Source organism: Euprymna scolopes, chromosome 28 (genome assembly GCF_053919585.1).
Source record: "Euprymna scolopes isolate OS-2025 chromosome 28, ASM5391958v1, whole genome shotgun sequence".
Classification (NCBI taxonomy): domain Eukaryota; kingdom Metazoa; phylum Mollusca; class Cephalopoda; order Sepiida; family Sepiolidae; genus Euprymna; species Euprymna scolopes.
This window is the reverse complement of record NC_136509.1, coordinates 81857841-81884340: the sequence shown is the minus strand read 5'-3', so window position 1 is coordinate 81884340 and position 26500 is coordinate 81857841. Positions and strand designations below refer to the sequence as shown.

Genomic DNA, 26500 nt, shown 5'->3' with positions numbered 1-26500 from the left:
TAAATATTTTCACACACATACATACACACATCTATTGTTTTATTTATATAGATAAAACTGATCAATTTACATGATTTTGGAATATATTTTCGTTAAATCATGCAAAAAAATCACTTTATTTGATCAAATAGTTTTTTTTTTTTTTTTTTTTTTTTGAGAGAAAAATCAAATTTTAATGAAATCGATCGTGTCGCAGTCATCTTGCTTATTTTGCAAATAAGGAGAGGGTATCTTTAAACGAAAAAGTGATTAACAAAAGACAAAATGAAAAAGGGATTAAAAAAGGACAAAAACTCTGTAAAATAATTGAAAAAAAAATATTTATCTAGATTTTGACAAACTTTAAGCAGTGATTGAAGTTATCTTCCCTGGCACTCCCCTCCCCATCTGTGAAATAAACAAGATGGCCGCTACACAATCTATCTCATTAACATTTGATTTTCCTCTGTACAAAAAAAAAATACTTGATCAAATTAACTGATTAACTTCATTCCATAATGAGTACATACAATATAACTTTTTTTCAATATTTTCATTTTTTACTGCCTTGATTAAACTAAACCAGCACCTTATAATTTTTTCCAATTTGTCATTTCAGATATAAGGGGAAGAGCTATCGTGCCGTGGTTGAGCTATGCCGTAATATCAAGCAACTAGATGAGTTTTGTCGACAGATTTGTATCAAACTGGAATGTTGCCCTAATTTGATCAGTCGTCACTGCATCGATGATGACTGCCCAGAGAACTGCTCACAGCATACAAAGACGAAATATAGTAAGTATATAAATATGAATTGATTCTGTTGGCATCACATGCTCAGATGTATTGTTGGTATTTATATATACTGTGTTTCATCGAATTTGATAAAGACCTAAAGCCCTGCTGCATCTTGTGCTAATTTTCCTAAATAAAAATAGAAATGAGATTTCTTTTTTTTTTTTTTTTTTTTTTTTTTTAACAAAGTAGTCACCACTTATCCAGGCCAGGAGGCCACAGGTTGATAAGTGTACAGTAGTCAATGGGACAATATCTTAGTAATCATTAGTAGTGTAAATTTGGTAAATTGGATTACTTAAGGGGGACGGCTCATCAAGAACTTGTTCACATTGGACTTGAAGACGACCAAATTGTAGTCAGCTGGAAAGCAGGCAAATGAGAGCATTCCACAGGCATGCAGTTCTAAGAAATAAACTTTGTTCATGGAATCTGCGTTTCGGTTTAGGCACAGCTAAAGATTGGGGGAAATTATTGATAGTGTTTTCAGCTAGACGTGTTTTTCGTGAAAGTTTGGCGAGGGAGGACCATAGATTGAAGCTCAGATGAGCACTTGCCATGAAAATAACGATAAAGCAGAGACAGGCTTGCAACGTTTCTTCTGTAGGAAAGAGCTTGCAAGGAAGAGAAATTTGTTTTTAGGTGATAACTTGTAAACAGCCCGAGAAGTTAGGTATAAATTTATATATGATTATAGAAGATCAAAGAATATTGAAAGATTCTTTAAATGGAGACTTTCCAAGATGTAGGAAGCTCAACCTGTGAGGTGGAGTATAAATTATATATAGGAAATTGTGAAGATAAGATCTTGAGTATATATGGATTTGCTTGTTAGTTCAATGAGGGAGAAAACATCATTGGTAGGAGGGGCTATAAATGCTCCTTATACCTAGGCATTTCGAAGCCTAATGCTTCTCATCAAACGAGTAGAAAGGAAGTAGGTCACAAATATAGAGAAATATGACATCTAGCTTATGGTACATTAGTAAGGAGGGGGAACTGAATTGGAGACTAAAATGGGTAGGATTCTAGGAGGGTAAATGGAATATATAAAAAAGATTTAAGACAAACTTCTTGGCAGAAATAAAGGGAAATATCTTTAATGAGACATTGTAGGGTGGCAGTTGAAGGTAGGGAAGGAGAAGATAAAAAGATAAAATAACAAAACCATACATGCAAGTAAAACAAATGCATAAATAAATTTACATGAAAAATATATAAAATATATACAAATAAAAGAATACATAAATAAAATGCATACAGGAAACAAAATAAATAAATAAATAAACACACAGAAAGAGAGAGAGAGAGAGAGAGAAAATGCTAAAAATAAAAAAGTAAGAGATCAAATTTGAAGTCCCACATAAGTTCACATAAGCTTTTTATAAAATGTCTGATGAATGCAAGCATATATAGATCTAGGTGAATTGGAGGGGAGATAACTTGTACAGGCTAAGAGTCCAAAAGTTATGGTAATTTCCAATTGTAAAGTTGTAATTTGATCGACATGTTGAAATGAACAGTTTTTAAAGGCAATTTCTTCCTTCTGATTTTTCTACCAATTTGGATCCCCTCTGACCTCAACATATCCCCCTCCTTATAGAAGTGTTAGGACGGTTAAGGGGGGAGGGGGCCATAATCTGGATATGTGCCTATATTCTGATGCTAAAACTGATTTAAAAAAATTTTTTTTTTTTTTTTTTTTTTTCCCCCGTTATTTTTTCATTGCTGGTACCAATGATAAGATACTAAATATTTATAGATTTTAAACTACAGTAGAACTCTGGGATACTGTGGTCCCAGGATACGTTTTTTGAGGTTACAATGTAGAATACAATGTTTTTCTAGCCCTCCCTGGTTACAGTATTTGCCATTGCAAAAACGTGTTTATTCTTGTGACAAGGATAATGAACAATTCTAGGCTGGAAGCTACTGTGAAGTCACCGGACGGTCGTTGCGATCTGCCAAGAAAACCGGCTGTTGGTAATCGAGAGGAGATGTATGAAATGCCAACAGAAGTTTATCCTTAAAAACAAAAAAATGTAACTGACGGTTTCGACTGAAGGTGCAGTAATGACTAATGTAGACACTGGACCTCTCTGCCCTATGGCACCGTCTTCCAGCGATCCCATCTCCAGATACTAATTATCTTAAGATTCATATATTTGTGGGCCTACGAAACGGTAACGCACTGCAAACTATGATGAGAGTGCGATAGTGGGTCGGATCACACTCTCACTAACTGGAAAAACTTCTTAAGGGATATTTGCCAGGACTATTTCCTTCAGAATCCCTGGCAGACGAGAGGTCCAGGCCATACAGAAATGGATGAGTCCATCTTTAAGAGATGGAAATATGTCGGAAGGGTCTCAAACCTTTCTGGGGCTTCGGAGGATATGACCTGGCTGAGAAGGGAGGTTACTGGTTACAGTCCAAGACTGTAAGGCAGACCCCCCCCATCCCCGTGATAATTAAGAAATATATACTGCTGGGAACCATGATAGTCTTCGACTGTTGGAAAGCATATGGCAAAGTAGGATTTAATGGTTACAAACAGTAAATCACGACCTTAATTTTGCGGACTTCATAACTAGGGCTACCACAAATGATGTGGCGAGGGTGTGGAAGGAGGCCAAACAAAGAAATAAGTTGGAACTAACCGCAATCTGCTGGACAGTTATTTGAGTTTGTGATGACAAAAATTTGGAAAGAATCCTTTTGTCTCTATCATAAATCATATCGCAGAAACCTACCTGGTTGAGGAACGACCTCCTTCTACATTCTCTAACAACTTTCCTCAGCCTACTTTGCTGTCATCAGCTGCTTTCCTTCAACCGGCAAAAAACTACTATCCCTAAAGAAATAGCCTATCCTCAGGAAACAAAAAGTTGCCAAAAGAAAAGTGTAACCCCCTACCCCAAAAGAGTTATCGAATATGAATGCAAAAAAAACCCAAAAAACGAACTTATTTGCAAAAAAAATATTTTTGCATAAAATATATTAAAAAAAAAAAAAAATTGCCATCGTTGGCTGCTAACAAAAAAAAAATCAAAAGAACTTCTTTTTTGAAAAAAATTTGGTTCATAAAAACAAAGAAAAAAAAAAAACAAAAAAACCCTCAAATTGTTACAAATGCTAAAAAAATACACCTTTTCTTCTGAAAAACGTTTTATGAAAAATGTATAAATAAAAAAAAAATATTGAGCGCGTATGCAAATTGGCAAATGTGTGTAAGCTTATGTTAAAAGGAAAAAATTGCACCACTTAGCAAGGTCAGAAGGAAAAATGCATTACGGGTGAGATGGACGTGTGGCCTTGTAAAGGTGGTGAGACTTTTAAGCTGGTGTTGAGATGACGGGGTTTTGTTCATAGCAAATGAAATGAACAGTTAGGAAAAAAAAACAGAAGTAGGCATTGTTTGAAAAGTAGAGGTAATAAATGTGATTTGCGAAGACAGAAAAAAAAGCGGAGTCGGATTTATTTTTATTTTGTTCCTTTTCGACGGTACTGGACAGTGTGGTGATCCAAGAAAGGTTTGAACTATAATTAACACTGTTCAAGCGTAATGGTCATGTTACAAAATTACGAGAAATGATAAGGTAGAAAAAAAATGCTTATCAATGAAAACTATAATTAACACTGTTCAAGCGTAATGGTCATGTTACAAAATTACGAGAAATGATAAGGTAGAAAAAAAATGCTTATCAATGAAAACTATAATTAACACTGTTCAAGCGTAATGGTCATGTTACAAAATTACGAGAAATGATAAGGTAGAAAAAAAATGCTTATCAATGAAAACTATAATTAACACTGTTCAAGCGTAATGGTCATGTTACAAAATTACGAGAAATGATAAGGTAGAAAAAAAAATGCTTATCAATGAAAACTATAATTAACACTGTTCAAGCGTAATGGTCATGTTACAAAATTACGAGAAATGATAAGGTAGAAAAAAAAATGCTTATCAATGAAAACTATAATTAACACTGTTCAAGCGTAATGGTCATGTTACAAAATTACGAGAAATGATAAGGTAGAAAAAAATGCTTATCAATGAAAACTATAATTAACACTGTTCAAGCGTAATGGTCATGTTACAAAATTACGAGAAATGATAAGGTAGAAAAAAATGCTTATCAATGAAAACTATAATTAACACTGTTCAAGCGTAATGGTCATGTTACAAAATTACGAGAAATGATAAGGTAGAAAAAAAAATGCTTATCAATGAAAACTATAATTAACACTGTTCAAGCGTAATGGTCATGTTACAAAATTACGAGAAATGATAAGGTAGAAAAAAAAATGCTTATCAATGAAAACTATAATTAACACTGTTCAAGCGTAATGGTCATGTTACAAAATTACGAGAAATGATAAGGTAGAAAAAAAAATGCTTATCAATGAAAACTATAATTAACACTGTTCAAGCGTAATGGTCATGTTACAAAATTACGAGAAATGATAAGGTAGAAAAAAAAATGCTTATCAATGAAAACTATAATTAACACTGTTCAAGCGTAATGGTCATGTTACAAAATTACGAGAAATGATAAGGTAGAAAAAAAATGCTTATCAATGAAAACTATAATTAACACTGTTCAAGCGTAATGGTCATGTTACAAAATTACGAGAAATGATAAGGTAGAAAAAAAAATGCTTATCAATGAAAACTATAATTAACACTGTTCAAGCGTAATGGCCATGTTACAAAATTACGAGAAATGATAAGGTAGAAAAAAAAATGCTTATCAATGAAAACTATAATTAACACTGTTCAAGCGTAATGGTCATGTTACAAAATTACGAGAAATGATAAGGTAGAAAAAAATGCTTATCAATGAAAACTATAATTAACACTGTTCAAGCGTAATGGTCATGTTACAAAATTACGAGAAATGATAAGGTAGAAAAAAAAATGCTTATCAATGAAAACTATAATTAACACTGTTCAAGCGTAATGGCCATGTTACAAAATTACGAGAAATGATAAGGTAGAAAAAAAATGCTTATCAATGAAAACTATAATTAACACTGTTCAAGCGTAATGGTCATGTTACAAAATTACGAGAAATGATAAGGTAGAAAAAAAATGCTTATCAATGAAAACTATAATTAACACTGTTCAAGCGTAATGGTCATGTTACAAAATTACGAGAAATGATAAGGTAGAAAAAAATGCTTATCAATGAAAACTATAATTAACACTGTTCAAGCGTAATGGCCATGTTACAAAATTACGAGAAATGATAAGGTAGAAAAAAAATGCTTATCAATGAAAACTATAATTAACACTGTTCAAGCGTAATGGTCATGTTACAAAATTACGAGAAATGATAAGGTAGAAAAAAAATGCTTATCAATGAAAACTATAATTAACACTGTTCAAGCGTAATGGCCATGTTACAAAATTACGAGAAATGATAAGGTAGAAAAAAATGCTTATCAATGAAAACTATAATTAACACTGTTCAAGCGTAATGGTCATGTTACAAAATTACGAGAAATGATAAGGTAGAAAAAAATGCTTATCAATGAAAACTATAATTAACACTGTTCAAGCGTAATGGTCATGTTACAAAATTACGAGAAATGATAAGGTAGAAAAAAAATGCTTATCAATGAAAACTATAATTAACACTGTTCAAGCGTAATGGTCATGTTACAAAATTACGAGAAATGATAAGGTAGAAAAAAAATGCTTATCAATGAAAACTATAATTAACACTGTTCAAGTGTAATGGTCATGTTACAAAATTACGAGAAATGATAAGGTAGAAAAAAAAATGCTTATCAATGAAAACTATAATTAACACTGTTCAAGCGTAATGGTCATGTTACAAAATTACGAGAAATGATAAGGTAGAAAAAAAAATGCTTATCAATGAAAACTATAATTAACACTGTTCAAGCGTAATGGCCATGTTACAAAATTACGAGAAATGATAAGGTAGAAAAAAAATGCTTATCAATGAAAACTATAATTAACACTGTTCAAGCGTAATGGCCATGTTACAAAATTACGAGAAATGATAAGGTAGAAAAAAATGCTTATCAATGAAAACTATAATTAACACTGTTCAAGCGTAATGGTCATGTTACAAAATTACGAGAAATGATAAGGTAGAAAAAATGCTTATCAATGAAAACTATAATTAACACTGTTCAAGCGTAATGGTCATGTTACAAAATTACGAGAAATGATAAGGTAGAAAAAAAATGCTTATCAATGAAAACTAATTAACACTGTTCAAGCGTAATGGCCATGTTACAAAATTACGAGAAATGATAAGGTAGAAAAAAAAATGCTTATCAATGAAAACTATAATTAACACTGTTCAAGCGTAATGGTCATGTTACAAAATTACGAGAAATGATAAGGTAGAAAAAAAAATGCTTATCAATGAAAACTATAATTAACACTGTTCAAGCGTAATGGTCATGTTACAAAATTACGAGAAATGATAAGGTAGAAAAAAAAATGCTTATCAATGAAAACTATAATTAACACTGTTCAAGCGTAATGGTCATGTTACAAAATTACGAGAAATGATAAGGTAGAAAAAAAATGATTATCAATGAAAACTATAATTAACACTGTTCAAGCGTAATGGTCATGTTACAAAATTACGAGAAATGATAAGGTAGAAAAAAAATGCTTATCAATGAAAACTATAATTAACACTGTTCAAGCGTAATGATCATGTTACAAAATTATGAGAAATGATAAGGTAGAAAAAAAATGCTTATCAATGAAAAAAGAAAGCAAAATCACTATATTATGCTTACTAAAAAAGAAATCAGTTGACGGGAGATAATTAAATTCTGTTGCTTATGTCACGTGACAAACTAAGTTCAAATGTTGGACGAAATTTATTCCCAATATAAACTTTATTGAAAACTGTTTTTCATTAATAATTAATTTTCTACCTTTATCGTTTTCCATAAGTTTTGGATATATCATTATTTGCAACATGAGAATTACGTAGGTAGCATTTGTTTGCTATATTTCGATTTTCAAATTTTAATAGTTGAATATAGGAGCATTAGAACTACTGTTGCTTGGCTAGTTGTAATTAACTTAGCTTTTTAATTTTTTCCAAATATTTTTTTCCTCTTTGAAGTATAACATTATTTTCTAATGATATGTTGGCGCTTGCGCATTATAATTGAATGTAATAGAAAAATAATTTATTTTAAGTAAAAACACTATTTTTGTAATTACGTATCGTGTTGAAATTAGTTAAAAATTCAAAAAATCTTTTTAAATGGTTGTTGAAAAATAATTGTAAAAAATAAAATTTATCAAATAATAAAATTTTCTTTTTCTTTTTAATTGTGGTCAATTCTGTATGACCAATAGATATAATCCATAAACGTTATATGGCGTTATTACCCAAGGTTAGCTTGGTATATGAGTTCATGTTAGGCCTTTCCTATCACAGAACGTCCCAAAGAGTTCAACAGTTATTCTAGTCACCCAGAACAACTCTCACAGTACAATAGTTTCACCTGATTGTCTACATAGAGACCTAGCTTGACCAGGGATTCCGTTTCAATAAGCAAAGTCCGCCAATCTAGGGAGACTGGTGGCCCATGCAGGTCACAGCCTTCTCTCTTGATGGATGGTTCCTGAAAAATAACTAGAGTTGACCGTCCGGTCTGGTAGCAATACAATCTCCTTTGCAAAAGCAATAAGTAAAAACTCGACTTGTTGGCTTTATTTTTTATAAAAAAAACTAGTCTGGGTGCCCGATGTTGCCCTGGTGTTTGGAGGTGTGTTGAGCCCCCCCCCCCTTAAAAAAGTGGTAGTTGGCAGGCAGGCCCGAACCCATGCTGCAAAGACAGAAAAGAAAGTGAAAGAAAATCTATCTTAGCCGAAGTCTCCATGACACGATTGGAAGTGAAAAGCGTTGAAATTAATCAATCCGGTGACTATGACTTGCTAAAATGTCGGTGAAAAAAAACGACCCCTTCTTATACAAAATGGTCGCGTTTAGGCTAAAGGAATTAATATTTTTGGCCAATTTTTCAATATTTGTCGTCTGAGACGTCAAGCTTCAAAATGATACCAATTTTTGTCAAGATCCGTCACCTCTGTGTAAAGTTTTTGCGAAACGTACATGCATACATTTAAACGGACAGGTGAGATTTATATTATAGATTATGTTAACAGAAACTATATAACTACAAAGTTCTAATATAGCAATGTACAAAGAAAAATGTATAAGCAGTCGAAATCAAATAACTTCAGAGTCCACAGTTCAATAAGTGTCTTTCTTTCCTTCTTTTTGTCCTATGTTATCACAATCTGCAAAGGTGAATGTAGGGGGTTTATTGGGGGGGAACCTTTGTTGCAATGTTATCAGCAGTTAGGATTTTTTCTCACTGCACACAAGACTATTGTTTTGTTTATGCAAAATATGATGTGACGAAAATGTTACTCAGCTTGTGAGCAAGAGAGATTAACAACAGAATCTTGGAAGTCGGCGTAATTTAGATGTGGTCAGGAGCTTTTTGGAAACTGGCCTGAACTGCACTCAACTGCCAGAAAACTATTGAGTAAGATTATATAATCAGTGGATGGGTGGGGAAGTGAAGCTTCCTCACTCCCAGCCGACCTATCAGGGGTTGCCACGACACATTCCCCTCTCTACTGATTGGCTCTGTGCATTATCGCGTATTGAAGTAAATTTCCAGCGGATTTGTTTCCAGGCTGAGCGTCCTTGGAGGTTGAATTCAGGTTCAGATACTGCTGCTGATTTTAGTCAAAACACATTTCATACTATTCTACCTTAATCAATTGTTTTCGCAAAACAGTATTATTAATTATTAATCCCAAATCTGCCAACTGGAGCTACCTTTCCTCGGTTTTGTTACATCATCGATCAAATAATAGTAAGCAAGGTAACCAACTATTGCCCGGGATTGTTCACATAATAAAAGCTGTAATTTAACTCTATTATAACCATTATTAATGTAAAATTTGACTACAACAGGTGGTTGGGTTACACTGACTTATCTCCCTTGCTTTAATGGCGAATTGAAAATATATTTTTTTTATAAATAATAATAAAAAAAAAATTGTTTGAGCAGGTTTTCTATTCAATGATTTTTTGGAATTTTGGAAGTTTTACTGATTTTGACATGACACGTAATCACATAATAGTGTTTTTATTTGAATGCACTTTTTGATATCCAATTATAGTGCATAAGCACAAATGTCTTTAAAACTTGAAACTATTTTCTAATGTTTTAACTCTGAAATATCGTTTGCTTAATTTCTTATATTGATTCTTCCTCAACATCTCCAGCCTATTACTCTGGGAAGAAGAGAAAGAAAATTGGCCGTCCTCCAGGAGGCCACAGTAACCTCGAGAATGGACCCAAAAAGCCGGGCAAGCGACGGAAACGAAGAAAAGGGTCATTGATGAACCGAAAAACTCGATCATCGTTTGATGATGACATCTATGCCGGCAGCACCACCCCAACAGAGGAAGTAGTGCCCGAAGCTCCGGCCAGGAAGTCGTCATCATCGTCTCCCCCTGTTAGCGAGAGCAGTGTCTCTAAGATTGAGGTGAAGAAACCCGCTGAACCAAAAGCACCTTCGAAACGGAAACTTCCTCTCCCAGTAGCCCCACGTTCAGAAATCCACACGCGAAGAGGAAAACTTCCGCGGTATAGCTTTGAAAGAAAAACTCATAAAAAGATTATGATTTTACCTCCTCCGTCATCGCCTCCTCCACCATCGAAGAGTGAGAGTCCGCCTCCTGTCCAAACTGCTGTCCCTGTATCAGTAAGTATTTCCTCTTATTTTTTATTTATTTTTTTAATTTAATACTGAGTCACCACTTCACAAGGTAAAAAGCCACTCAATGACGAGGGTTAAGGAGTTAAACTGTTATGAATATTATAAAAGGATGGAAAATAAGGAATAGACTAAATATAATTTGATTTATGGTTGGTTGTTTTTGCTTTACGGCATATCAACCCTTTTCAGTTTATTTAATGCCGAATCCAAAGATTTTGAGAATTTTTTAATAGAATATATTTGTTGTTTTCAAGTTGGATTCTATTTAACCCATAGTTGAGACCCTAACAGGTACTACCACTCCAAGTCAGAGCGAACCTGGGAGCAATAGCTATTAAAGGGTGGCTCCACACTGCCCAAAGCCCACAAGCTGGGGCCTCGCCACTGGATATAGTTTAAGGTCATATCCAGGACCTTGATTTATGGAGAGATTAAATGTAAGTATATATTTTAAATTTGAAGATGACCATGTTGTAGCTCTTGGAGAAGCAATCTTCTTAAAATGTGTTCCGCAGATGGAAAATTAAAAATCAGCAAGGAAAATTTTTCATTTTTAAAGAAATAGTTGTCTCCCTTACAACTAAAATTTTAATTCTTGTCCAAAATTCCCCCATATTAAAAAAACAAAATAAAAAATAAAGAAAAATTTGTATAATTTACGTATCTGTGGCAATATGAGAATATATTCAAAAATTGAGTTGATAAAAAATTTACTTTTTTAAATAAGAAAATAAAATTATCAAATTTTATGAGTGTGGCAGTTTTGTCTGCCATAACAAAAAACTAAAGACAGATAACTCAATAAAACTTATAAGATTTATGTTGTGATGCTTCCAAATTCCAGTTAATCTCTTAAACATGTTTTTCTTTATAAAAATAAAACTACTTGATCAATTAATGATTTTTGGAATATATTTTAGTCAAGTTTAGTCAAGACATTAAAAAATGAAAATATCGAAAAAAAAAAAAAAGAAAAAAAAAAGGTTATATTGTACGTATCTGAAAAAAAATTCCATTTCATTTGATTGAGTAGTTTTTTTTTTTTTTTGTTTTTTTTTACATTGGAAAAACATGTTCTTATGAGAGCGCGTTAAAGTCGGCCATTGTGATTTTGCTGAACACACCAAGGGGAGATAACTCCATGTAAAGTGCTGATACTCCCTCCCTATCTTTAATTCTAGCTTTTCTTCCTAAAAATCGAATCTTTTGCTCGGTATCATAAATTGTTTTTTCGCTGTAAAAAAAAAACAAAAAAACAAAAAAAAAACTACTTGATGAAATTAAGTGAAATTTTTTTCGGAGAACTTCGTTCCATAACGGATACGTACAATATAACCTTTTTTCCGATATTTTCATTTTTTAATGTCTTGACTAAACTGTACAAGTACCATTTTTTTTTTTTTTTGTCATGGATACATACATCATAGAGATTTTTTATTTCTGTTTTTTAATATGGGAGAAATTTTGGAGAAGAGCCAAGAATTTTATTTGTGCATTCTTATGGCATTACTTGACCCATTTTATCCCCCCCCCCTCACTCCCTACCTGCCCCACCGTTTGCTTTGCATCTGAGGTGCTTCCAAACTTTTTGTACAGACATTTAAAATTGTCATAGACTCTTGAAAATTCACTGCTATTGCTATACATCTTATGAAATTGACTGACCAATTTTTATGATTTCGGGTTCAAATGAACAGCTACAGCTACAGTAGGAATTGGAATACACCCTACTAAAGCTTGATTGTCATAGCTGGTGAATTTAAAAAATGTAGTGAGGACACTTTAGAAGAAAGATATGTAATAAAATTCTGTTTTAAACTTGGAAAAAAATACCATGGAAACATATAGAATGCTCCAGACTGTTTTTGGACCATCTTGCATGAATTGAGTTTTTGAATGGCATAAGATTCAAGTAAGGTAGGGAGTCTGAGGGATGAGAGATATCGGAGGAGTAAGGAAATCAGAACGCCAGAGCTGATTGGCCAAATAAAAAATTTCATGGATAAGGACTATCATGTGTGTCTATAGAGACAATAAGTGCACAATTAGATGTCGGTGTGGGAACTGTATACACAATTATTTGCAAGGAACTGGAGAAGCGGAAGATTATCACAAAGTTTGTCCCAAGGATACTCCATCCTTGTCACAGACTATTTGACCAAGATGGGCGTCAAGACACTTCCTCATCCTCCCTATAGTCCAGACCTTGCTTCCTGTGACTTATTCGCTTAAGGAAAACCTTAGAGGCTGTTATTATGAGACAATTAAGGAGATGAAAGAGGCTGTGACGAGGGTCATTAACACGCTCACACAAGAGGACTTACAGAAGACCTTACAGAAGTTGTTGGAACTGTACAACAAGTGCATTGGAGCTGGAGGAGATTACTTCAAGGGGGACTAGAATTTTATGTGTGTACTATTAATAGAAGTGCCCATATGAAAAATGTCTGAAAACTTCTTGAAGGCACCTTGTACATCATGATTTCGACTTTGCACCGTGCGTAAAGATGAATCGCATCTTTTCTTGTTTGTTGTACTCAACATTTCCGATAAGAACTTAAGTCTGGAAAGAATAGACTTTTTTTTTTTTTTTTTTTAATTATTTTTCTGCATTGGTTTAAAAAAACAAAAAAAAAATGTGCAAATAAATGAAAACAAAATAATTTCACCGCATCCTGGGTAACGGCAGGTCAGTTATAACTAGTTTTAAAGAAATAAAAATATCTGTTTTATATCAAGTTTTGACGGCTTGAATTTGCAGGAGATGATGGAAATAAATCATTTATCCAATCTAGGTTTGTCAGTAGTGGTATTAGTAGGGGGGTGCCAATCTAGAACCCCTCCTCCACAAGAAAAATAAAAAAAATAAAGAAAAATCTTCATGATGTCTGTACCTGTGATAGAATAAAAATATTATGTTCCGAAAATCATATAAATTAATGAAGTAGTTTTATCTTTTTTAAAGAAAATCATTTCTAAACGAATTTGCCCTGCCTCTCTCACATGTTAAAAATGAATGAAAATGAAATGGACACTACAGTGGGTTTAACCGGCTTCCTCCAAAGGAGGAAGTTTCATGAGAGTATGAAATTCATAAACCGTGCCTAGTTGCATGTATATCTCTGTTAAGGGAAGATAACAACGTAAGGCTTTTTTCAACTCTTACAAGGCGGTGTCGTCCTCCCCCTCCATACAGTGCCCGGTATTCCCAAATTGGTCGCCTATCTCGTACTGACTAGACTGAACATTGCTTAACTTCGGTGATCTAATAAGAACCGGTGTGTCATTGTGATGAGGCAGTGTATTATGTTAAGAATGGCTTTCTAAAATTTGCAAAATCTTGAGTTATTTGGAATTACTTTCCTTGTCCTGCAAAATAGCGTTCAGAGATTGTCATTGTTTAGTCATAAAACTTGATTTCCTTCTTTAAAATAAAACTACTTGATCAATGTTTGCCATGAAAGCTAAGGCTTCTTCATTATACTCACAAAAATCGAAATATTGAATTTCAAGTAAAACCAATGGCACCTACTTAGTTGTCATGTTGCAGCAATGAACATATCCAAAAATGATGAAAAACGATAAGGTAGAAAATTAATTTTTAAAGAAAATAGTTTTTGAGATATTTGGAAATTTTGCTTACATAATAAACTGATTATCTACATATTGGCCTTCGGGACAAGATCAAAGTGTAGTATCTGTTCTTCAGATGCTGCACTTCTATTTCTTGTTCTCTTTCGGTGGAGGAGAAATCCTTCACGACTGAGACAATTTTTATTTTTGTACCTTTTCTCCACGTTAAAAAACGACCCTGGTGTCTAACTCTGTCCTGTGGGGAGGCATAGTAAATAGGTACATAATAAACTGAAGAGCATGCGTAATAGCAGGGGAGATAATTAATTTTTACAAAATTAAAACTTGGGTCGATTTGGGAGAATTGAGTTATTTCCCTTGTGTTTATGTCACATGTTACCAGCAAACATGTCAAATCCCCCCATTGAATTATGGAAATACTTATTTTATGTAATATTCCATTAATATTTAATTACTTGAAGTGGGATTTTAATTAAAAGTAAAAATCAGTTTTATTGTATTGCTGACCTGTCATTGATAATAATAGTGGAAATCCCATAATACAGGGGAAGATAAGTGAGGCTATCATTTAAACAAGTGGATGGCGTGTCAGCAAAATATGAAAACTGATTTTTATCTTTAACTAGCAGGGTCACCCGACATTGCCTCATATAAAAGTGCCACTTCTTTCTATTAAAACTTCTACCTTTCTCTATCCATCTCTCTCTCTCTTTCTCTGCCCAACTGTCTTTTTCTCCAGCCCATTCCTCTTTAGCTGTACACACACAAACAACTATCCTTTATATAATAGATTCCTTGTGGAATCAGCATTTTATTGCTAAATTGAAACTGACCCACCTCTGACAAAATCTGGCCCAGTTAACCCCCAAAGAATGAATTTTTTCTAAATTTTTTAATATTATCCATTCAGAACAATACCAACTTTGTGGTTCGTTATTTTCATGGCAAGTGCTCATCTGAGCTTCAATCTATGGTCCCCTCTCGCCAAACTTTTATGAAAAACACTTGTCTAGCCAAAACCACTATCAATAATTTCCCACACTCTTTATCTGTGTCTAAACCTAAACGTAGATTCCATGAACAAAGTTTCTTTCTTAGAACTGCACACCTGTGGAACTCTCTTCCGTTTGTTTGCTTTCCAGCTGACTACAATCTGATCGTATTCAAATCCAATGTAAACAAGTTCTTGATGAACCGTCCCCCTAAGTAATCCAATTTACAAAATTCCCACTACTTATGTTTACTACGCTATAATCCCATTGACTAATGTATACCATTTACCCTTATCTTCGAGTGGCCTCCAGGCCTTGGTCAGTGATGATTCCTATGTAAAAAAAAAAAGATTGCTGCAGAGGGATCGTAGAGTTTCTGAAATTTTTTAAAAGAACCCATGGCATAGTCGATAAAGTACTTGGTAAAATTCACTTGTAAAGTTAAACTCTTCTGAAGGTTGAAGGTTCAATCCTCAGTGTGGATGACACTAAAATTACTTGGGACTTCTACCCAGTCATGGGTAACGGAACAAGAGAATGCTAATCCCATAAATTTTTTAATATTATCCATTCAGAGCAATACCAACTTTGTGGTTCGTTATTTTCATGGCAAGTGCTCAGCTGAGCTTCAATCTGTGGTCCGCCCTTGCCAAACTTTCATGAAAGAAATTCATCTAGCCAAAACCACTATCAATAATTTCCCACACTCTTTATCTGTGCCTAAACCTAAACGTAGATTCCATGAACAAAGCTTCTTTCTTAGAACTGCACACCTGTGGAACTCTCTTTCGATTGCTTGCTTTCCAGTTAACTGCAATCTGATTGTCTTCAAGTCCAACGTAAACAAGTTCTTGATTAACTGTTCCCCTTAAGTAATCCAATTTACAAAATTCCCACTACTTATGTTTATTACGCTATAATCACATTGACTAATGTATACCCATTAATCCTTATCCTCGAGTAGCCTCCGGGTCTTGATAAGTGGCGATTCCTATGTTAAAAAAAGACAACTGCTGTTTATATAATAGATTAAACTTTTACTCTGTAATTTTTCGTGCCTCATACTGTATAAGCACTGTCAAGTCTTTCAGGTCATTGTGCATTTTTGTCGAATGTATTTGGTGTGATGTCTGCTTTACATGCCTGCCATGTGTTGGATGGGTTTTAGAAACATATCACTTTTCCCCCCAGTCAATCTTTATCATTTTTCGGGTTTGTATTACTATATACGTAGATTCGAAAAAGTTGTCAAATAACAAATATATAACAAATAAATGTTATCAAAGGCAAGTTCAGTTACTTTTCTACCTAACTGGATAATTTTTTAGTGTTTGTATTTAATGTAACATGTTTATTCAGCTCGAAAAACAGTGTTTACCGATGTATTTGAAAATTATAAATGACGCCAGACTCTCTGTTGAACATGGTAAGTTTGAGAAAAGGAGTTAAAAATAAAAAAACAAACTACAAAATGCTGTTAGAAACTCAACCAATATATGTTACCATGACATAAGCTGACATATATTTGGTGGGTTTTTAACAGTATTTGGTATATATATTTTTTTTTTTTACATGGGCATCACCACTTATCAAGGTCCAGAGACCACTCGAGGATAAGGGTTAAGAGTGTACAGTAGTCAATTGAACAATATAGGAATTGTTAGTAATAGAAATTAGGTAAATTTGTTAACTAAGTGGAACAGCTCATCAAGAACTTGTTTACGTTGGACTTGAAGACAACCAGATTGTAGTCAGCTGGAAAGCAGAACGGAAGACAGTTCCACAAGCGTGCAGTTCTAAGAAAGAAACTTTTTTCATGGAATCTACGTTTAGGTTTAGGCACAGATAAATTCTGGGAGGAATTATTGATAGTGTTTTCAGCTAGATGAGTGTTTCTTGTGAAAGTTTGGCAAGGGGGGGGCATAGATTGAAGCTCAGTCGAGCACTTGCCATGAAAATAACGATAAAGCAGACAAACTTGCAACAAAACTTCTTTTTCCCAAATTTGGTGTTCAACAGAGAGTCTGGCACCATTTCTAATTTTCAAATACATCAGTAAACACTGTTTTTCGAACTGAATAAACATGTTACATTAAATAAAAACACTAAAACATAACCAGTTAGGTAGAAAAGTAACTTATCTTGCCTTTGATAACATTTATTTATAATATATTTGACAACTTTTTCGAATCTGTGTGTATAGTAATACAAACCCTATTTTTCTATATGCCAACAGCATTCTCCCTATGTGGATTGAACTAACTTCCTCCTTTGGAGGAAGTGTAAAGGGAATGTTAATTTCACAAGCAGTTCGCACTTGCATGTATATCCTGGTGAAAAAAGATAACATTCGATTTTTGCAGTTCTTATAGGGGTTTGTCAATGCCATCCTGCATACAGCGCCTAGTATTCTCAAATGGTCACCCATCTGGTATTGACTGGCTTCAATATTGCTTAACTTCGGTAATCTAACAAGGATCGATGTGTCACTACATGATTATGCCGTATCACTTTGTCCCATGTTTTCTTTGGCCTTTCCCTGTCAACTGACCCTGCTATCTCAACTGTTCTACATGTGCTAACCTGCTCAACCCCTTTTTCTACTTTTCTTAAAATTGTAGCAGACAATTAGTCCAGTCACCAAAGAGGAAGAAGAGGAGGAGCCAGAAGAAGAGGAGGAGGAAGATGAAGAAGAGGAGGAGGAAGATGAAGAGGAGGAAGAAGAGGAGGAAGAGGAAGACAGTTCTGCGAAAAACAAAGAAGAAGAAGAACTTTATGTAGATATTGAATCCAATCCCCTCCACTGGACGGTGACCGACGTTGTCAACTTTATCCGCAAAACTGATTGTGCCCAATTTGGCCGGTTGTTCCGTCAAGAGGTAAGCATAAATTATGTATCACTGTTAATTACTTTGTGCGGTACCTGGCATCACACGTTCGTTTCCAGAAAAAAAAAAATCTGCGAATACTGAAATCTTAAAGTTTAAAATAAACCTAAAGTAAAATTTGATTATTCCCCAGGTAAAAATTTGAACTCGCAACTTCTGCTTATATATACATCATGCTAACTGGTTAAACTAGAAATGTTGGCATTCTGTCTGTCTGCTTCCCCTTCTCTTTGCCTCTTACTCTTACTGTCTTTTTATGTCTCGCTCTCCTACTTCTATCAGGAAAATGCAAAAGAGCCAAAAAGACAAATCAAACTTCCTTTCATTTGTAATTTATCTTAATGCTTTTTAGGTGTTCTTTGGGTGAGTATAAGTACGTATGAATTTGGGAGTAAAAATTCATCTTTTATTCATCACTAAAAAAGAAAAATATTAAATGTTAAAAGTTTGGGGGTTTCATTTTTTTTTTTTTTTTTTCCCTCCTAATACTAATCTTGTGATTTTTTTTTTTTTTTTTTAAAACTGAGAGAGAGATGTATGTTGTTTTGAAAAAAAAAAAGAAAAACCGAATGAATTTATAAAATGGTGATCAACGTTTTGTCCCTATTTCAGGGGACATCTTCCGAATATTAAAAGGAAAAATGCAGAAGAAAAATCCTGAAGATGTCCCCTGCAATAGGGATGAAACGTTGATCGCCATTTTATAAATTCATTCGTTTTTTTTTTTGTTTTTTTTTTCAAAACATAACGTCAACCATCCCTGGTATTTTTATTTTATTTTTATTCATATAGATGTATGTATAAAACTTGGAAAATTCAATAAATTTTTGTTTATATAGGTTTTTCAAGGTAAATTCAAATTCAATCTTTTGTTGCTTAAAATTAAGTGAAAGTACAACAAAGCCCCCCCCCCCCCACCACCACCACCACCATGTTATTTTTTCAGCGTGGGCTATAAACTGCACAAGTACGAACTTTCTTTCTAAAAAAACATTTCATATATATATATATATATATATATATATATATATATGTATACTAGCAAAAGTACCCGTCGTTGACTTGGTTCAAAAACAGCCTACAGAAAATGGACTCTGATTTATGAAAGTATGATAGGTTATGAAAAGGAAGGGTTGTACAAAGATAGCTTCGAATTTGGGGGTATCAAAACCAAAGCAAAATATGATGAAAATAAAAATAAAATAGATAAACCCCATAATTTATTATACCATACCTGTTCACACTGAAACACTTATCACGATATTCTGTGGATCTATATTAAAAAACCTTGTTAAACTTTGTGACATATTTCCATTCTATGGAGGTCAGGCACGAACGAACACCCCATAATTTTATTATACCATATTTCTTCAAACAAACATAATTATCAAAGTATACTTACGCAGATAGATGTGAAAAGTCTTTATTAAAGTTTGTGCCTATTTTCATTCTATGGAGGCCAGGCGGGAACGCAGACCCCATAATTTTATTATACCATCCCTATTTAAGTTAAAACACTTATCAAAGTATTATGTACATCTATATCAAAAACACTTGTAAACGTTTTTTTTTTTTTTAATTTGAAAATTTTTTATTTCCATACTTTGTGGACCAGGCGCGAATGTAGAACCCACAATTTTAATGAATCATCATTATGCCAGATCAAACATACCCATTCCTGTGTCTCGATACATCTATCATTATGTGATCAGTTTTCTATAATAGTCAACCACATAGGAGCCTATTCATGACCAGACACACACACAGACGTTCAGCTTTATATTATATATATATATTTTTATTTTTTTATTACATTTTCACCCCAAACAAGGCAAATTGCCACTTTGTTGTAGGGGGCTACTATCAGGGGCAACAACTACTGGGGTACTATGTAGGGATTTGGGCAGCAAGATGTCGGTTCACGTTACACTTGAACTTCTGCACGTCAGTACTGTTGGGGAAGCAGGGACCTGGAATGGAATTCCAGAGTCTAGCTGTTCTGGGGAAGAAACTATTGGAGTAAAAAGATCTTTTACATCTAGGGATCTCTACAGTGTGGGGGTGGGATTTAGCAGCCTGTCGGGTTTGTCGGGGGTGCTCACGTCGTGGGGGCACAAGTGATTGCAGTTCGTCAGAGCATTCACCACTAAAATACTTGTAGAAAAGGCAGAGATGCAACATTTTGTCGATGGGACAGAGGCTGAAGCTTAGATGCCAGTTCAGGGCCTATCAGGTTTGCGACTCTCTTTTGAACCTTGTCAAGGAGCGAGAGACTAGTAGCAGATGCACCAGCCCAGATGTGGCAGCAATACTCCATACATGGGCGAATGGTGGCCTTATAGAGGTACAGGATACTTTCGGGTGTTAGTAGTTTTCTAGCACGGTAGAGAGAGCCCACCTTTCTTGCAGCGGCCCTGGCAATGCCTTCAATGTAATTGTTCCAACTCATATATACACTCCAGATTGAAGGTATTCAGAAGTGATAACTAATGAATTTAACAAGGTAATTAAGAGTGCTCAATAAAAGAAGAGCAAATGTATTTCTATCGATATAAATATATTAAATGAATTTACATGGTCATGACCGCTTTCTTCTGTGGAAAGCGACCATTTATTTAGTCATCTGATGATGACTTCTGGTTTTAACCAACCATTTGTCTGAAACATTAGCATGTCCAGTTTCGCAACCATTTGTTTTTTTATATATATATATATATATATATATATATATATATACACATATACACACACAAATGGTCGTGAAACTGGACATGCTAAAAATATTGGAATCGTCCCATCATTAATATATATATACTGCATGTCAAATTATTAATGAGATAACATTTAAAAAATTTTTTTTACCAGTTTCAAAAACTTACCGGTACTTACTTTCGGAAACTTACCGGTACTTACTTTCGGAAACTGAGCTGCGCGTACTGTAAAATTTTCATACTGTTCCGCGCAATGTAAACAACTTGCCATTGTAATTGCTGAATCCACGGTATTTGAGGTGTGTCAAATTATTAACAAGGCAGTTTGTTTTGTCAATAAAATGGGTCGTAAAGGTGGTTTGAGTAGTTCTGAAAAGAGTACTATTACAGAATAGCTAGCAAAAGGTTAAACTACCCTCGAAATATTGAAAATGATAGGAATGTACCATCAAACCGTGACGAATTTTGTCAAGGACCCTACAAAGGTACGTAAGAGAGCCGATAATGGTAAATCTAGAGTTGTTTCACGCCATTCTCTATTCCAAATTAAACGTCAAGTTGTTAAGAACCCTGTCCAGACAAATCAAGAAGTCTTTGACCAAGGCGGATTGAAGAATGTCTCAAAAAGTGCTCGATGTCCCCTTCTGAAGGAAGTGGCAAAGTCTGTTAAACCTGTGACAAAGCCTCCATTAAAGCAACATCATATACAAAACCAATTGATTTTTCCAAAGTTTTGTTCACAGATGAAATGCGTGTCACTCTTGATGGCCCAGATGGCTGGAGCAAGGGATGGGTCCTAGATGGACGATATCGTCATCCGCGTTTAAGGTGCCAACAAGGTGGTGGTGGTGGTGGGGGGGGGATAATGATTTGGGCTGGGATTATGGGAGGTACTTTAGTTGGCCCATGGAGAGTCCCAGAAGGCATAAAAATGACGTCAAATGCTTTCCTGAAGGAAGGAGCACTTTGAACAATGGCTTCAGAATGGTTCTCTGGGCTACGGAAGATGGAGTGGCCTGCAAATTCACCAGGTTTGAACCCAATTGAGAACCTTTGGAGTATCATGAAGTGACGTCTCTATGCAAGTAGACACCAATTTAAGAGCAAAGATGAGTTGTGGGATTTTCTCCGAGAGATATCGTTTGAAATAAGTGTTGACAAAATCACAAATTTGACTAATTCTGTGGACCAACGACTTTTACAAGTCATTCATAAAAAAAGAATGCATAACTTCTACTAATTATGTGAATGTAGAAATTGCTATGTAGTTATTGTGTTCTAAGCATTTTTCCTAGTTCGTTTAATGTTTGAAAATTATTTCAATAAACAAGTTATAGGTATATTTTTTTTCTCCACCTTGTTAATAACTTGACTGCTTTAAATACTTTTATTTTCTGTCTGGATTGGCTGAATAGTATTGTAAGCAGTTTCTCAAAGTTTCATGGATTTTTATTCACTCGTTCCTTAAATATTTAAAAAGATGTAAACTCGTTAAAAATTTGATACGCAGTGTATATATTAATGATGGGATGATTCCAATATGTTTCCTGATTCCGATCCAACTACGATTCTGTTCTAAGTTCCTGATTCTCTAAATATTCAGCTATAGAATTTCGGGAGGAGGGAGCTATTGTAAAAAAACATATGCATATATTTTCTGAAATGGACAAACACTTGTGATAGTGTAGATCTATACATTTTAGTTTTACTGATAATTTAAAAGCAATAAATATCTATCATTTTTTTTTTAAATTATACTAGCAATTGAAAATTAAGTTTAAAATTAAAGCAAGTAAACAAAAACAATTAAAAGAATCATTTTTAGCATCGAAAGATAGGCTCAAATTTTTCTGATTCCGATACCTTTAAAAGTTGAGTTTTTTTTTAATCTGATGCATTGTCCCAACACTAATATGTATATTACTATATGATGTCTGCTTTCTTCTATAATTATGTTTATTTCTTCAATTTTTTAACTGTTTGTAAGCATTTTAAACATTGGCCAGCATTTCCATCCAAAAAAAACCAAAGTTTTCGTCTAGCATCTTCCGGCAGTTTATGTAAACTGCCAGAATATGTCAATGATAACGTGGCCTGTATTTTGCACATGTACCAGAGCTTATTTAAAAAAAGAAAGAAAAATACAGACAAATCTATATGATCTACGTACTCGTCACAGAACATCAATGTCATATTCTAAAAATAAATTGATTAAGTAGTTTTCTTTTAAAATCAAATTTTATAATTTTTTTTTTCTTAGCAATTCAAAGTTTTAATTATTTTGAATACAAGCAAAATTTCTGTAGTCAAATTGAATTGACACCTTTTGAATTTTTGACAAAATTTAAGACAATATGGCCGCTTAGTAAAATTTGATTTTCTTTAAAAAAAAAAAAAAAAAAAAAATCCACTTGATAAATTTACATGATTTTTGGAATGTGATATCTTTGTTCCTTGACTAGTTTAATTAAATGTAATTCTAAGTAAGCACTTAAGTATCATATAATTTATAGCTGTATTTTATGTATATTTTTTTCTTCTTTGTTGTCCACAGGAGATTGATGGTCAGGCCTTGCTCCTGCTGACTCTTCCGACAGTGCAAGATCATCTAGATTTGAAGCTGGGCCCTGCCATTAAACTATGTCACCACATCGAGAGGGTGAAGATAGTTTTCTACAAACACTACGCCAAGTGAGTTTCTACTCGCGTATGTCTATACCCTCCATTTGGCTGGACAGAACGATGACCTTCCTTCCTCGAAACAAACAAAATCGCCTCCACATTCTTTTCTTTTTTGACCACTCAATCTGTCCACCCACGTTCATCTTGTTGTCATTCGAAAGCTGTTGATTTATATTTGTTGAATACCTTTCTCCATGTGGGTCTCAAGATTTTTATTGCTAGGTCAATCGGAAATATGGAAAATTGTTGCACTTGCTTACAGGCAGTGGTCACTTCCCTAGCAAGTCTGCCAACAGTTTCCCCTACTGGTGTGTGTGGAATGTTGAAAAAGGAGGTGGCCAGTTAAGGAATTCGTCAAGTGGCTAAACTTTGGCCATAATTCGAGAACCTTTCTCAAACTACTCTCCCTGAAAAAAGTATTTGATGAGGAATCTTTCAACAGGGTTGTAGAATCACCAAAAAAAAAAAAAAAAAAAAAAAGACAAAATAAAAAAAGAAGTTTAGTATATGAAAGTCTATGTAAAATATATTTCGTCCCACTCTACATCGCCAATCCGTAAATTTATTTTAAAAAAATATATTTCAAAATGATTTGAATGCTAAAAATACTTTAGTTAAATTATAAGTGGTCATCAATCTCTTGCTAGACTAGATAGGATGAAAAAATAACCCCTAAATGTTTAAGTACTATAATTGACAAATATAAAGACATATATGCGTGTGTGTGTGTATATATATATATATATATATATATATATATATAAAATCTCAAAATTTAGTAATTTAAATTTTATGACGTGAAATGGTTAAATTTCAAATCTAGAATTTTTATTATACGCAAGACAAAGAATACATTTCAATAAGTGAATCTTAACCTATAGGTTTTCGATGTTTACCCATTTCCTCAGAGGAGAAAATATTAACAAATGTAATGGTTTATACCTAATTTGCTAAATATAATAAACATAGAAAAATCATAGTTAAGTTTTTAAATCATAGAGTAAGGGAAATTATATATTGGTTCAAAATGAAAAGGATATTGGATTTCATATCCAAATTGTATGGTAAATTCCGAAGTGAAAGTCTTTGGTAGCTGGAAGGTAAAGGGATCCAATCCGTATTTTGAATAATCCACGGCGCAAGGTAACAATCCAAAGTAGGCATAATTCCCTGGTTTCTCCTTTGTTTAGATGAGTCCAGTAAATAAATTATTATATAAGTTGTGTGTGTGTGTATGTATGTGTGTGTATATATATATATATATATATATATATATATATATATATATATATATATATATATACACACACACACACACATTACCTCTTTCTACTCTGTGTTTCTTGGCATGTAGCAATGTAATTTTTTTTATTTTAAAAGTAGACAATCCTTCAAGTTAAATTATCTTTGCTGTATTAAAAAAAAAATTCAATCATTATTTAATGTTTAATATTAGTAGTCTTGCCTGGATTAAGTCTTTTTTTTTTTTTCCTAATATATTGTAGTTAAGTATTCATAATAACAGGGTAAAAGGATAACGAATAAAAATGGGCTAGTAGCAAAGTTTTATTTTTCAGCTTTAAATGCTTTTTGGGTGTGACTTTGAAAATCTAATAACATAACCTTTTATACATATATCATTTTTATTTTTTATTTTTAAGCATTATTAATCATATTGTTTAATAATAAACATTTTAAATGAAATTTCAAAACAAACTGAACTTTTTATTTAGACTAGGGATAAATTTTCTGCAAAAAGTTTAATTCTTGTCCTTATTAAGCATGAAGTCATTTGATCCATAATAGAGCAATGAATTTTCTGCATAGAAAAACTAGTGTGCTTATGCAATATAATTAAATGATTAAAAAAAAAAATGTATTTTAGATAAAACACATATGTACTTGCATGGCATGTCGAAATAAGTAAAAATTACAAAAATTACAAAAATGATTGACTAGAAAATCTGCTAGAACTAATTTTTACAAAAACTAAAAGACGTAGATATTAGCAATCTGCCATTTTTAAGAATTACAATTATTTTGTCAAAATCATGGATTAGGGTCATCTTTTTGAGATGAGGATTGATTATTTGTATTATTCATTGGATTACCGTTCTCATCTTTAGTGTGATTTTCACAACGTTTCGGTCGATATAACCTCCAACCTTCTTCATGTGTATCTTGTTGAACTCGGAAATTTTTGGACGGAATTTCAAGCGGAACCCTTTATTTACTTCATGAGGGTAGCTTGCTATTTGTTCACCCCCGTGAAGTAAATAAAGGGTTCAGCTCGAAATTCCGTCCAAATTCCCGAGTTCAACAAGATACACATGAAGAAGGTTGGAGGTTATATCGACCGAAACGTTGTGAAAATCACACTAAAGATGAGAACAGCAGTCCGATAAATAATGCAATTGCGGTTATCTTGTCTGCATTCAAAGAACTGTTACCAATTATGATGAAACTATGTATAACTTGATAAATTTTATTTCTATTTGTAATTATTGTCTACTCTATTATTTTCATAATTTTTGGGATATTTACTAATTTTAATGACACGTATGTAATGTTTTTACATAAAGTGCATTTATTTAGAATCATAAAACTGCACAAAAAAATCTTCCGAAAGGAACATGAATCTTGAGATGAAAAAAAAAAATTTGTACAGAACACTTTTTTTCACAAATTCCAACGGCTTGATTGGGTGTTAGAAACTCTGAAATGTTAGCCCTTCTTCCACCTCCTCCCACCACCATGACGTGAAAAGAATAAAAACAAAATAAAAAAAAAAAACAAGTCTGCAAACAAACCTATGTGTTTATCTAATTATTTCCCCATAGTAGTTGCAGCAGAAGTTAGACGACATTTGCCAAGAGAACTGGAACCGATTGTCCAGCCACACCATTTCAATTCTGCTTCTTTCATTTTGATCATCAATTTTCTTTAATCATTTTGATGTAACTTATTGAAAATTCTTTAAAAAAAAAAATTGTGGTACATTTTTTTTTTTTTTTTTTTTTTTTTTTTTCATGATAATGATTGTAA

The 26500-nt window shown here is 33.4% G+C and overlaps 1 protein-coding gene across 8 annotated transcripts in view; it reads left to right on the top strand.

Moving 5' to 3' along the window:
- The window catches only part of LOC145249695 (scm-like with four MBT domains protein 1), a 114711-nt gene extending 90758 nt beyond the window's left edge, over positions 1 to 23953 (top strand). For 4 of the 8 annotated variants that reach the window (XM_080111502.1, XM_080111507.1, XM_080111506.1 and 1 more), the window contains 4 exons: positions 599 to 774; positions 10092 to 10573; positions 17796 to 18053; positions 23328 to 23953. In XM_080111502.1, coding sequence (XP_079967628.1) covers positions 599 to 774; positions 10092 to 10573; positions 17796 to 18053; positions 23328 to 23468 — 1057 coding nt within the window. In that variant the 3' untranslated portion in view covers positions 23469 to 23953. Of the gene's footprint in view, positions 1 to 598; positions 775 to 10085; positions 10574 to 17795; positions 18054 to 23327 lie in introns of all 8 variants that reach the window. The other 4 variants (XM_080111500.1, XM_080111505.1, XM_080111504.1 and 1 more) reach the window with 1 other exon arrangement.
- The last annotated feature ends 2547 nt before the right edge of the window (positions 23954 to 26500 follow it).